We start from the raw sequence: 13,562 nt of genomic DNA, 5'->3' as shown, positions 1-13,562 counted from the left end.
TTTTTTTTTCGAAATGGGGGGGTTCCCCCCCAGCCCCCCTTTTTTAATTTTTTTTTAAATTTTTCCCTTTTTTTTAGTCCCGAACCCCTAAAATAAATATATAATTAAAAAAAACGAAAGTCGACATTTTTTTTTTCGACATTTTTTTGTCGACATTTTTGTCTGTCGACATTTTTTTTTCGACATTATGACTGTCCACCGTGGGTTATTGCTCCTGGGGCAGTAGGGGTCTGGAATGGTATAGGTCCACTAAATGTCTATCCTTAGGAGACCTGTCTTTTGTGTTTGCAGGGTGGCTTCTTAGAGAGTATATATCGGATTTCCACCTCTCTGTTTTTCTGGGGCTCACATTCCTGGTAACCTCCTGTTTTACCTTTCCCATGGATCCCTACCAGTTAGTGTCAGGTTGTATTCACAAAGACTGGTGATAGGCTATGGAGCCTGGAGGATCCTTGGTCTGCCTCCTCCAATCCCTACATTTCAGAGTAAAGAATGAAACCTCACACCCTCTGTCCCCAGTCACCTCAGCTCCATCTCCCAGTCCAAAACGCGGGACTTCGTCATAACCCACATCCGTTAGAAATACAAATAGATCCACATGTTCAATGTCTTGCTTTAAGAATTCATAAATGGCTTAAGGTTGCCCTATAGTATAACTCTGCAGACAATTCATTGCAAAGTATTTTTTGAGTTTGCATTTTCTTGTACGTTTGAATAAATCAATGGGTATCTTAACAAAATGTGCTCTTGTACATGGTGCAAAGGGAAACTGTTTGTTTAGGACCTCAGTCTAACTTCTCTTAGTATTCTACCTGAGAGGTTATATGGTAATGTTACCTTCAGGGTGGGCCATTCTGAGATTGTTTTTTATCCGTCAATTGCTCTGTTTGGTATGTCAGTTGTTGATATATCTTGATTGGAAAATGTCACTCACTTTGGTCGGGTGCAATGTCACTGTCTGCATACTTCTTTGAGATAAACGGACGTCTTTCTACTATGTCTGTGCATAATGTAAGATGTGGGTTATTCTTATATGGGCAATTGCTGGCATTTTGAGGCAGAGCCATCACAGGTACATCCTTACAGGGAGAAATGCTAGTATATTGGGGCAAAGGTAAATCGGGTGTATCCTTATAGGGAAAATCTTGAGAAAACTAAACCCAGTCGTGAGTACCACATTACTGACCGCTGTCAGTAATGTGAGACTCACGACTGGGTTTAGTTTTCTCAATATTCAATATTTTATTATACACAAACTAAACCTACTCTACCAGGGAATTCCCTACCATTCTAGGATCTAATGGAAACCTCCTAACATTCACAAAACTAATCCTCACTATAAACAACATAAACATTCAAAGCAGCATGAAAACAACAAATTAAAAAGGATACCAAGCAACCAGTGTCTTGGATGACTTCTAATGGTCCTAGGTGGATTGTGCTCCCCCAAGAATGTCCCAAAGTCGGTTTCCTCCAAAGAAACAAAAGTTCAAATGAATAGAAAATCCACTGGTAACAGTTCATTCTCTGATTGATGAAAAAGATTCTCCTTCCCAGTTCCACAAAGAAAATAACAGCACCAATGGGGATACCTGGATGACTTCCTTCCAGGAAAGAAAGGGGTAAAGATGAAGACTGTTTACATCAACTCCTCTGCTTTCAACTTCTGCGGCGTCTTTCACACACAGTTTGTCAGGATACTTCTCCTTAAGGTTTGCTTTCTCTTCAGCAACTCCTTTCTACTAATAGTACTGTGCAAGCATGCTCCCTTACCCCACAGTTGACTTCTGCTTCTTCTACCTCAATTGATACAGTTCTGACAAGAAAGGTTGATGACCACAGTGCTACTGCTGCTCTAGCAACTTCCAATTTTAGGAAAATGTACTGCTACTACTGCAACTTCAACTTTAGCCAACTTCAGCAGGACTTCTTCAACTTCTACTGCTTGGCAAGGCACTCTTCTCTCTTGTTTGCAAGAAAGGGCAGCCCCTTTGCCTTTCCCCTCTGTCTTGCAGCTACTATGCAATCTGCCGCTAGCTTCCAGACTGTTTCTCCTCCATTCAAACGTGGTCAGCCAAGAAGATTTAAAAAAAACTTCTTTTAACAAGGACCAAGCTCCCTTCTCCAGCTTCATGTACATTTGTTCTCCAATGGTTATCCCAAAGCTGTTATGCCACTCTTACAGCTTTGGGTAACCTTGTCACCTTAATATTAGAAGACTCTCAGATAACAACGGCTTCAGAATAATGGAATATCGTTATTAATTGAGCGGGATTCACTTTAGCAACCTTTAATCTATGGCATTGGGTAATGCTTGTACTTTGGTTCAGCTTCTGCCACTGCTAGTATTCAGTATATTACAAGATGTGGGTTTCTTAATGTAAAAGAAATTAGGCACACAATTTCATTTTACTCTTGAACTGCCACTTCAAACGATGCAAGTTCCCACCTTTCGCCCAGCTTTCTGCTTCCAAGGTGTTGGGAAACACTGTTGCATGTGCAGCCACTTTTAACAATGCTTGTAACATTTCGGGAAAGTCAGTTCTGCTTCAATAGCTTAACCGGCAGCGTTCACCTCGGTATTGGGAGCTATGCGACCGCTCAACAACAAATTATTTCTAGTAATGGGAAAAAGAGATGCTTTCATTACACACAGGTACTTCAGCTTCTTAACAGTAGCGCATGTTACATGTCCCTTATTAGAAAGACGTCCCACTTCTACGAACAACTTCTACTTGCTTAGTTGTATACGCAAGTGCAAATAAAGCTGGTTACAGTTACCAGGAATATATTTCTGTTAATTTGGAGTCTGGAGCTTCCTTTTCCTAACGCCACAATTATAACGACTGTGGGCTGCTTCTGCTTCCCTGCTTGGTTTCTTATCCTGCTACTGCTGCGGGCACTCTTAGGATCCACACCCCTCTGCTGCACGGCTATCTCCGATCCGGCATCATTAAGGGAGAGTCTTCCACTCTCCAGTTTCCCTCTGCTTGCTTCTGCACACAGGACTTGGGAGAATGCACGACTTCAGCTCTGCCTTCACTGCAACTAGGCGTATCTGGAATGACTACCTGTTTCTTCCAGTCTCTTCCAATGCTGCCACAGCCAAACAGGATTTGTGAGCACAGGACCAACTCGGAGCCTGCAGGTGAAATCTGCCCTTCCTCTGCTGCAGCGTCCCTTCTGTGCCCAAACATCCTTGTGAACTTCCAGCCTTGTGCTCTGCTTCTGCTACTGCCGACCTTCCAGCTCCTGCTCCAGCTTCTTTCTACTGTTCCTCTCTGCTGCAGCCTTTTATGCCCCCAGGTGGATTAATTGGTTTCAGGTACAGGCTCTTGGGCCTAATTGGCTCACCCTGCCACAAGCTGCTAGGCTTTCTTGTCTGACAAGGACTCCTGCAGTCCCCTTTAGCCCTCTTCTTCGTCACAGTCCCTGATGGCTTCTGGGAAATGCAGTCCAGTGTGGGAAAATACAGTTTCTCCACTTCTTTAGAAGGGCAAAAAGCCATCAAAAGGGTGGGGTTACAGGGAAAGGTAAAAAGGGGTTCTTCCTGGTCTGATTACACCCCCCCATGTGATCCTCCCACAGTGCACCACAGCCAGGGTCGGGATCACGGAGCGCCTGCCTTCCCCATGCCATATGATAAGGTTCCCAGACCAGGTCCATGGGGCGGGGGACGTGGGGGGAGATCCCGTTGGTGTCTCCACAATTGGTAAACGCTGGGGCAAAGCCATATTATTTGTGTTCTTATAGGGGGAAAATTGGTAATACTTGGGCAAAACCATCACCTGTGTGTCTTAGAGCGTCAAATACTGGCAGTATTTCAGTAAAGACATATCAGGCATGTCCTTAAAGGGGCAAATGCTGGCAATATCAGGGCAAAGGCAAATGAGACTGAAACCTTTCTTCATATAGACACTGTTCATTTTATCAGTATCACAAAATATATTTATTTATATACAATATCCACAATATTGATTTATACACTATCTCACTTCAATAGAAAAAAATTGACATCTACACTATATATTCCACCATTCATATCATCATTCATTCACATACACCACTACTAAACGTATCTACACAAATGGGTTATACAAGAAGACCAAAATACTCAAACAGTAAACCAATTCCTAACGCCTATTTCCATTCTATATTGATGTTCATGTACAAATCAAATAGCACTCTGCTTATTTGGCAAAATCGACATATGTTTTGGTCGTCGTAAAAGGCTACAAAGGAGCCCAAAAACTTAATGCGACCTTCTGCAGGATGCGGGTAGGTTCAAAGAATAAAGCCTGCCCAAAGTTATAGGGTGGAAGATGTTATCTGGCCTGAATCGCCAAATATCTATGCGGAGGGTGATGTCAGCACAGGATTGAATCCTCAGCCTTTCTGTGGTACAATTGACAGGGGCCTGAAAAATGTATCAGGAGTGTTTCCCGTTATATGCATTAATCCATTCCACTGTTTTCTTACAGGGGTAAATACTGGCAAAACCATCATGAGTGTGTTATTTCAGTGACATTACACACATTATTAACACCCAGGCATTTATATCTTTTTCTTCACTCATACTACAGTTCTATTCCTGTGCAGAGTTACATAATCTCTGATAGACGACATTGAGCCCTATAAGTGACCAGCAATATTAAATTACTAGTAATTAAAAAAGAAAAATGTTTATGAATAAAATTATTTGGCACATGCTACTTACTTGCATTACTGCTTTGATTTGTATTGTTTGATAAATTTGACTATCACATTAATGTGAGCAGGGTGAGGGTAAATAAGGAACGATATTCAACAATTTCACAAGCTTAAAATCTTAGCATGGCCTGAGGTGTTTTTTTCTGAGTTTGAAGTTTAATTTATATGAAAACTGACAACCAGATGTTGATACACCACTTTTTGGATGCCATAGAGTATTGGTAGGGTGCTTTAAGAGGGTGACAACAGTAACATTAATGTTTATCACCAGAACAGTGCACATCTTAGAGCAAAGAATACAGAGGATACTCAACAAGTGGCAAGACATGACATAGCTTGTTATATTGGGCCTGACATACCTTTTCTTTTTTTCCAGAGGTCAAACTGACCCTGAGGTTGTACATCACACAAATCCAGGCCACCATTGCAGATCCGGAAAAGGTGCATGGAAGGCTTAACAAAGAAGACAAGGTAACTGAAGGAAATCCAAGGCCAAGCCCTTGCACACTATAAGTGGAAATGAAATGGAATGTAGTTGAGCCCTACTCCTGTTTAAGATCTGCTAGGATCAGATATATCATTAAGCCAGGACTGGACAAGCCCCCCTCTGCATCCCCTGGCAATATCCATTGAAAGTGTATTTGGATCATGTCCTTAATATTTGGGCTAATGCCACTAGTTTTATTGTAAGGAGTTCTTTAGTATCCAGTCAGTTCTGGATACTAGAGGACTCCTTCGTGAATGCAAATAATGTAAAGTTATAGAAGGAGGAGGAAATGATGAAATGGATGGAGTAGATGATGTGTGGACTATGTCTTGACCCTCACAAAGCACTCCAAGCTAAAGAAATAGATTAACTTGCACTCATGAATAAGTAAACAGGAATGACAGATAAGGATCTCCCATTTACATACATGCTTTAACACAGCTGGTCCTAACTCTCTCTATGCCCTTACACATCTATTGGTATCCAGTGTGTGCGGTTATGGGGTTTAGCCCAAATGACTATAAGCTGCTTAGTTGACCTCTTGCTCACAAAAAGCACTTGCTCATAATGACACAATATTGCATTTACAAATTGTCACAGATTATTCTGCTAGCAGCATAAGTTAATAAACTTGCACCCACATGTATTGGTGCTGGGCCTGTACTGCCTAACATGTTTTTACACCAGCCTCTAATGTGTACCACAGTTCCGCTATGCAAAACAACCACTGTGATGAATCGTGGTATTTGCTTCTCCTCCCGAAGGGGGAGCATCCCCCGCCCTCCCACCCCTGTGAGGCTAAGGAGGTGAGCTTGCGACGCAAAACCCTCCCTAGGGGTTGAGGCAAGTGGCACCTCACTGGGAGAGACGCTTCCTTTGGGGACAATGACACTCCTTCCTCTGAGGAACTCCCTATACCAACACATTTAATTGCATACATGCAACTACCTGATAAGCCTACGAATGTGGCATTCTTGTCTTGACCTGAAGGCAATGCAAGAATAAACCCAATGGCATGTGTGAAGGCATCATAAAGCAGGACACCGACAACAGATTCAAAGTTCAAACTGAAATAATTAACTCAAATGTCAGGATGGTAGAAGCCCTAATCTGCCCTATACTAAGATGGGATTTCCCTACGTCAACTAAACTAAGGCAAGTCTGAGTCAGAGTTCAACTTAAAAGTCTGTCTGTGTCCAAAGCCTATGCGTGCCCTCACAACTAAAGCTAAACAACGTGTAGGGATGTACATAATCAAAGAAATAGTGATCAACACAAAGTTCTGAGCTTCTTCCAGCTCTAAGCTGCCTCAACTCCCTTCCCCAAGTTCAAGAAAGTTCCATAAAAGTCTCACCATTACCTTTCCCAAGTTCATGGCAACATAGTTCAAACGAAAAGCTCACGGTTCCCTTCCCCAAGTTTAATGCAACACGGTTCAAAAGAAGAGAGTATTAAGGCTCCGTCCTCAAGACAATGCTTGCAGTTCATCATGTCTCAAGGTTCCCTTGCCCAAGACTTCAACGTAACAACTGGTATTTGCTTTAGTCTTTTCAAAAAGGTTCAACACCACTCTTGACTTGTTTCACAATGTCTTTAGTTTTCACAATTTAGGGCTCACAGGTCTAGGCGCAGTTATCAGACCACAAGGTCCACCCATCACAGGTCGTGCAGCCAGGATCCCTAGGCTCCTCAGCCCTTACATGTTCTTCTGTACTTGCCCCTGTGTTCAGAGTCACATTTACTTAGCTCCTCTTTGTTGGCCTCTTGACTTTATGTGCAAGCTTACACTCCTATGGCATCTCCTAGTTAGTCACTTGGCTTTGCCACCACATGTCACACCCCTCTTGCCAGTCTTTGGCCTTGCTGCACTGTATTTGTTAATAAAGTTCACTTTCAGGTGCCCCACCTTTGTATGGCTTTCTTACGCACTTGAACTCTTTTCCTTATGATGCTTTCACATGGGCACTTTCCCATGGGCTATCATGTGCCATTTGCTTTGCCCATAAAGTTGTGTTCAATGTAGTATTCAATATGCTTAAATTCAAGTTTGCCTTCAGTTCGATATTCAATATGTATAATTCGACTTTGTTTCTAGTTTTAATTCTGTTCGGTATTTAATATGCATAATGCAGCTTGGTCGCAAGTTTTCACTTGATTCAGTATTTGAGATGCATAATTCACCTTAGTTTTCATTTCATTCGATACTTATCTGCAGCCCGCCAGGAGCGCCACAGTCTAGTGTGGCTCTCTCCAACACTCACCAGGCCTCAGGGTCCTCCCCGACGGTTCCCGCTGCTTCCTTCTACTTCTCCGGTCAACAGACCGGCTCCTGCGAGTCCTGATCACACTCCAGCTGCACAAGCCAACATATCTTAGGACGCAGATGGTATCCCCTCTTCTCTCCTGGTAATCCGCAGCTCCAGCTGCTAGGATTGGCATATGGAAGCTGCCACAATTGTGATAGCCTCACAGCTTCTCCCGCCTTGGGTTCCCCAGGTCCTACGGGATCACGGCCAGCGTCCTGGATCTTTCTCCGGTCCCACCACAGCGGCCCCCCTCTCAGTAAGGGTCCCCTGCTGGTCGCTCCCACACAGGCCTCCCTGTTTCTCCCTGTGCTGTTCTCTGGTTCTCCATTTATACAACTGCAACCACTTGACAGGCTGCAGGTGTGCATTTTCAATGGGGCTTGCCTGACCATAATTAAGGGGACATGCCTGACTCTCACAGTATTCTGCAGGTATCTTCCTCGTCCCAGTACTAGAGTGGTAAAATGTGTTTTAGTTTAGTGTTCATTACTATGTCGCCTCTTCCTTGTCTCAGTACTAGAGTGGTGAACCAGGTTACTAGTGTTCACTGCTCCTAGTTGCTTCTTCCTCGTCTCAGTACTGTCAGATGAAAATTGTTGGAAAATGAGCGAGACGTTTTGCAGTACCCTATAAAGGCTAGGGAAGAATTAGGTTTCTCTTCCATAGTAGAAGAGGGATACCAGGTCTCTTCCTTAACCCTTTTCTTCTTCCCCCTCTTTCTGGTGCTTTTAGAGTAGTAGTATCCCTGGGCATGCTCCTGGTTAGTGGACCACGGATAGCAATACCCCATAACTGCCTCTGGGATATAGGGTTCTCCCTGAAAGGGAAATGCGGAGTACCACTTCTCACCTGAGAACACCTTGTCCCCACTCCACAAGGACTCTCCACCCAGGTGATCCTCCCACACTTCTTCACCCCCAGGGTCAGAATCCAAGAGTAATGGCCTTTCCCTAGCCACCTGAGAAGAGGACCAAAGGGGGAGTAGATGTGAGGATGCATGAGAAAAAGGAAGATGTCTCTTTAATGCGAGTTGCGAATTTAACTGTGCCGAGGAGGGAACAACCTGATTCCCAGGGGAAGCCCACTGACATAATTTCACAGGCAGTAGCGCAAGCTAGTCTTTGAGTCTGCGACGTGTGGAAAGTAAGATAACGTGAGCCCGAGACGCTGGAGAACCGGCTGGCGCCGATGCAGGAAGAGTCTCAGGCCGACCGAGAAAGAAGCAAGCAACCCGGTGGTGGTGTGATCACAAGCTGGACGTGGTGGGCAGTGGTTACCAAGAGCAACATTGATACCACCTGTGAAGGAAGTGAGGTTCACTTCCAACCAGCAGCACCAGTGCGGCACAGGAGTCCAACGCGGACCAGAGAATGTGAAGACGAGAAGCTGACAGAGCGAACAGTCTGGAGCGTGAGCCAACCCCAACCACCGGCCCCTACCTAGTAAGAGGGACCTGGGGAAATGGGAGAAGCGGAAGGTACGTGGGCTATCGCTATCACTCCGAGAAAACTTGTCCCAGTCACATGAACTAGAAAGCAGGGATAAAGTTATTAGAGGGACTTGAAGACAAATGACGAATGACGAGAGAGGGATGAGATGTATTATATGATGCTGTCGCCTTGTCCCAGTACAGAAAAAGTAAAGTAAGAAGTCAAAAGCCTAGAAGAGAGGCGCTTAACCAATATGGCTGGGCCGTAACCAGTCAGCTCAGAGACATTATAAAACTGAGGAATGATGAGAATAGAAGCTTAGAAAGTGGCAGAGGCAACCCCTTATCAAGTATCACCGAAGGTAAGGCCTGGGAGGAAGCAACAAATAATAAGCTGGGTATCAAGAAAGATTATCTTTAAAAAATCTCTAAAAAAGGAGACCACGGAAAGCACGAGAAAGAAAAGTGTTCTTGGGGTGCTGAAAGAGTGGGTCACAGAGACTATCGGTTCTACCAAGAGGGTGTATAATTCAAGACAATATTGAATGAACTGGAGGAGAGACAAGGTGAAGGCAAATCATTCCATTGCTCTATTTAAGTTGGTTAATATTAGTGACAGGGACAGATGGGATAGTTTTGTACGAAGGACATATTATCTTTTGGGCTTTATGACAAATTACCAGCACCTTTTAGTTTCTTTAGATAGGTAGGGTACTCTTTAGTGATAGGGAAAGATAGGCTTCTACTTATAATTTTCATTAAAATAAATTGAAATATGCCTTCTGGGTGTCCGACTCCTTCTTCCGACCTGCCACATTAAGGTGTTAGAAGTGGGATGTCAACCAACTGATAGACGTTGGGGACCCATGTTGTTCACTAAAGTAAGTCATAAAGCCAGAGCCCCTACTGTGGCCATGCAAGAGTCCATAGGTTTCGATGTCCACAGTACAGAGGAAATCGTGACTCCTTCCAATGAGAGAAGATTGATACCCACAGGACTTATTGTGGGACCCCATAAAGGTACATATATCCGGCTAGCCTCAAAGTCGAGATTAGCCTGGCAACATGGCTTAGACGTCATGGCTGGCCTAATAGACCCTGACTTTAGGGGAGACATTAAAGTCCTACTACACATCCACAGAAGTCATCCCTATACTATTAAAGAAGGTGAAAAAATTGCCCAAGGGATTATAGAGAAATCTTTATTCCCCATACCACAAGAAATTAAATAGTTAGAAGAAACCCAGGGAACAGTGGCGTAGCGGGGGGTGGGGAGGGTGGCCGGTACAGGGGGCCCTGCTGCCACATGTCCTGGGAGGGGGACCACTCCAACTTCAAAAAGAAGTTATTTCTTTTTGAAGTCACTCTGTCTTCATAAAAAAAATATTTCCATTATTGAACTGTAATGGAAATAATTTTTTTATGAAGTGTGAGGAGCCAGGAATGAGATTTGGTCCCAGAGGATGTGTGGTTTTGGCTAGAAATATTTATTTGGATTAATAAAGGGGTTGGAAAATGTTGCTCTATCACTAATCTAGAAGGTATTTACCTGCCTCAACGAAAACAAATGGGTCTGTCCTTCGTCAAGATGTCCAAAGCAAAAATAAATCCTCTGTCTGAAATCCTATTCTGGCCCTCACGCTCTGAAACTAACTCTAAAGTGCAAAGGATACTGTTTCTGGATCTCAAGGGGCACAAATGTTCAAGTTCAACATAAAGATGTAAATCCAACCAAAAAGTTCCAAGTGGACAAATGTTCACAGTTATAGGGAATAGCTTGCTTACCCCAGATTCCACAACAACTAAAGTTACAACTGTGCTTGACTCAGTATGGTGGCAAATGTTACATGGCTATACAGTGAGGCTCAAAACTGCTGTGGTTTGATTTCTGATGGACAGATGTGGTCTGATCCAACTCAAATATAACCCAAATGGGAGTGATTGTATGAATGTACACCCCATAGCTCCAGATATAAATATAGCTGTACCCTGAATGTGCTACTCTTGCCTTTTCTATTGCCTTCCTCCCTGAGATAATGTCTGTAGTATTGATAATCAACTGTTTGTGGGATGGCACAAGGCAATGTTTTTGGAAGATTGCATTAACATTAACTGTACCAGATTATTTGTAATTATAGGTGGTGTGTATTGACCATAACAAATTACATGCAGTTGATTTTATGAATTTCAACAACAGAGTCCTAGATGGAATGTGAAGTACCTTTGAATGTGCCATTCCCTGCCCATGGTTTTGGCATATATTTGATAGATTTTATTTTTGCCTTAGCTAAACAATATGTACGCTGGATGTTAGTATGGAATTTTATCTTGAGGTTTATCAATTCCATGGAACAGTAGTAAGAAGGTACTTTATTTGATGTAAGTTATGTTCCTGTCTAGTTTTTAGGTCCATGATATGCTATCTTTCCTTATTCATGTGGTTAGTGAACTTGTAAATTTGTTTTTAAAATGTATTCTGCTAAGTGTTAATTTTCACATTACAATTTTGTAAAGGTTTTCTTTGTTCAAACCATAATCAAATAAAAAAAAAAGTTCCAACAAAGAATAATCAAGCTCCTTCACAGTTCTGGGAAATTACTCCCTTCCCCAGGTTTTCTCTTCACATTTCCTCTACTGTAAAAATCCTAAAGGCATGCGAGTTCCTAGGGGTTCTCTTCTTTACTGTATTTCAATTTAGGTGCGGGTTCCAGACTTGCAGGTTGCCTGGTATACTCTCCTGCCAGGCTCTTCTTCACTCTTTTAGCACTTCACAATCTCAAAGGCATGCTTCGAGCGGATTGGGTCCTCCGACGTATTCCATATCTATGACATGTAATCATCACAGCTGTGCTGCTTCGGAAACTTTTTTCTGCGTCCTGCGTCGATGACGTCGATGCGCCGTCATCGAGGACCTCCTCCGACGTCCGACGTCATCCGATGTGATAAGTAGGACGCACGACGCCCGTAGCCTCAGTTCCGTTTTTTCCGCGAACGTGTTGCTTCGTGTTTCTCGGTTCCACGCCTCGACTCTTTGGAGTTCTGTTCTTCTCGGTTCTTCGAACATGTTCGTTTTGTGAAAATCCTTCGTGTGAAGATGTCTTCTACTTCGTCTTCGACCCCGCGTCCCGGTTTCAAGAAGTGCGGGGAGTGTGGGTCCAAGATGTCGGTGACAGACTCGCACGACGCCTGCCTCTGGTGCCTCGGGGAGGCCCACGACACGGATGACTGTATCGACTGCCAGTCGCTCACGTCCAAAGCCTTACGCGAACGTAAGAAGAAGTTGTCGGTAGGTCGGGTGTCCAAGCCCCGGAAGTCGAAATCTGCGGGGCTTTCGACGGATGATTCGAGGGGTGACTCTCCGCGTCATCGTCGGAAGTCTCGTGGGTCTCCTTCTAGGAGTCGGTCTCGCCACTCCTCAGCCTCTTTGAGGCATTCTCGGAAGCGCCGACACCGGTCGTCTTCCAGGTCCTCTTCGGAGGACTCTGCCCGGCACGTCGCTTACCCCACCAGCCGTGCGACGCCAGAGGAATGGTCTTCCTTCGGGAAGAAAATGTTGGCGATTCTTGAGTCGCAGGGTACTAAGCCGTCCGCGCCCCCGAGTGGGTCGGTCGTGAGAGGTCGAGAGACACCGCTCGCAAGAGTGGTCGGCACGAGTCACGGGAGAGGTCCCGTTCGGACAAGGAGACATGTTCTCGACGTACCCGTTCCAGGTCCCGGTCCTCGACGCGTTCAAGACCGTGTGCACCTGTGAGGTCTTCGAAGAAGACATCGACGTCTGAGGCGTCGAGGGCGTCGACAGGCTTTCTCGAGGCTCCGGCTCCGAGGAAGTCGTCGAAGCCGTCGACGCTCAGGTCGTCGAGGGACACGCTCGGGGCTCCGGCCTTGAGGGCTGTGTCGATGCCGCCGATGCTGGAGGCGCTGCATCTGACGTCGACGCCGATTTCCTCGACGCCGATCCTCTCGGCGCCGATGCCGGTTCTCTCGACGCTGGTGCCGATTCGCTCGACGCCTTTCGTGTCGGAGGTACCCCGTGGCACGGGTGAACCCCCAAGGAAGGCTCTGGTTAAGAGCAAGCACTCTCGGGTGCCTTCTTTTCGCCACCTGGACTATATTTCAGAGGCGGATGAGGATTCTGATGGCCTGGGTCCTAGTCAGGTTCCAGATGAAATTGTCTCGGGCCATGGTCAGTTTGACGATTTGAGACAGTCACTGCATGATGCCAGTGGACTGGACACACCTCCGGAGGTGGAGTTTTGTAGGCCTGAGCCTGGGTCTCATGCCGATTCCTCGTACCGGCGCCTTATGGCTAGGGTTTCTGAGTACTTGGGATGATCTGCTCCCCCAGGGGAGTTTGTGCAGGATGATCTGACGGACATCCTTGATGTTGGTCCCCCAACTGACCCGGTACTGCCGTTCCATATGGCTTTACAGAGAAGGGTGGCGGCGGCTTGGACTGCTCCGGAGAGTCTCCCGGCGGTGGGCAGATCCTTGTCGCGAAAATACCGTCCAGCCTGTAGCGACCCCTGCTACTTGACCAGGCACCCCACTCCGGAGAGTTTGGTGGTGCAGGCGGCCACGGCCCCGGCAAAGCAGGCGTCGTACCCTACCATCCCTCCTGATAGGGACGACA

The 13,562-nt window shown here is 45.3% G+C and overlaps 1 protein-coding gene across 4 annotated transcripts in view; it reads left to right on the top strand.

Moving 5' to 3' along the window:
• ANKRD45 (ankyrin repeat domain 45) overlaps positions 1-13,562 on the top strand; it is a 508,183-nt gene that overhangs the window by 382,811 nt on the left and 111,810 nt on the right. For all 4 annotated transcript variants that reach the window (XM_069641186.1, XM_069641185.1, XM_069641187.1 and 1 more), the window contains exon 4: positions 5,087-5,181. In XM_069641186.1, the coding sequence (XP_069497287.1) occupies positions 5,087-5,181 (95 nt within the window). The remainder of the gene's footprint in view (positions 1-5,086; positions 5,182-13,562) is intronic.

Source organism: Ambystoma mexicanum, chromosome 1q (genome assembly GCF_040938575.1).
Source record: "Ambystoma mexicanum isolate Mex_15411 chromosome 1q, UKY_AmexF1_1, whole genome shotgun sequence".
In the NCBI taxonomy this organism is placed as follows: domain Eukaryota; kingdom Metazoa; phylum Chordata; class Amphibia; order Caudata; family Ambystomatidae; genus Ambystoma; species Ambystoma mexicanum.
The sequence above is the reverse complement of the archived record's forward strand: the minus strand, read 5'-3'. Positions and strand labels throughout refer to the sequence as shown.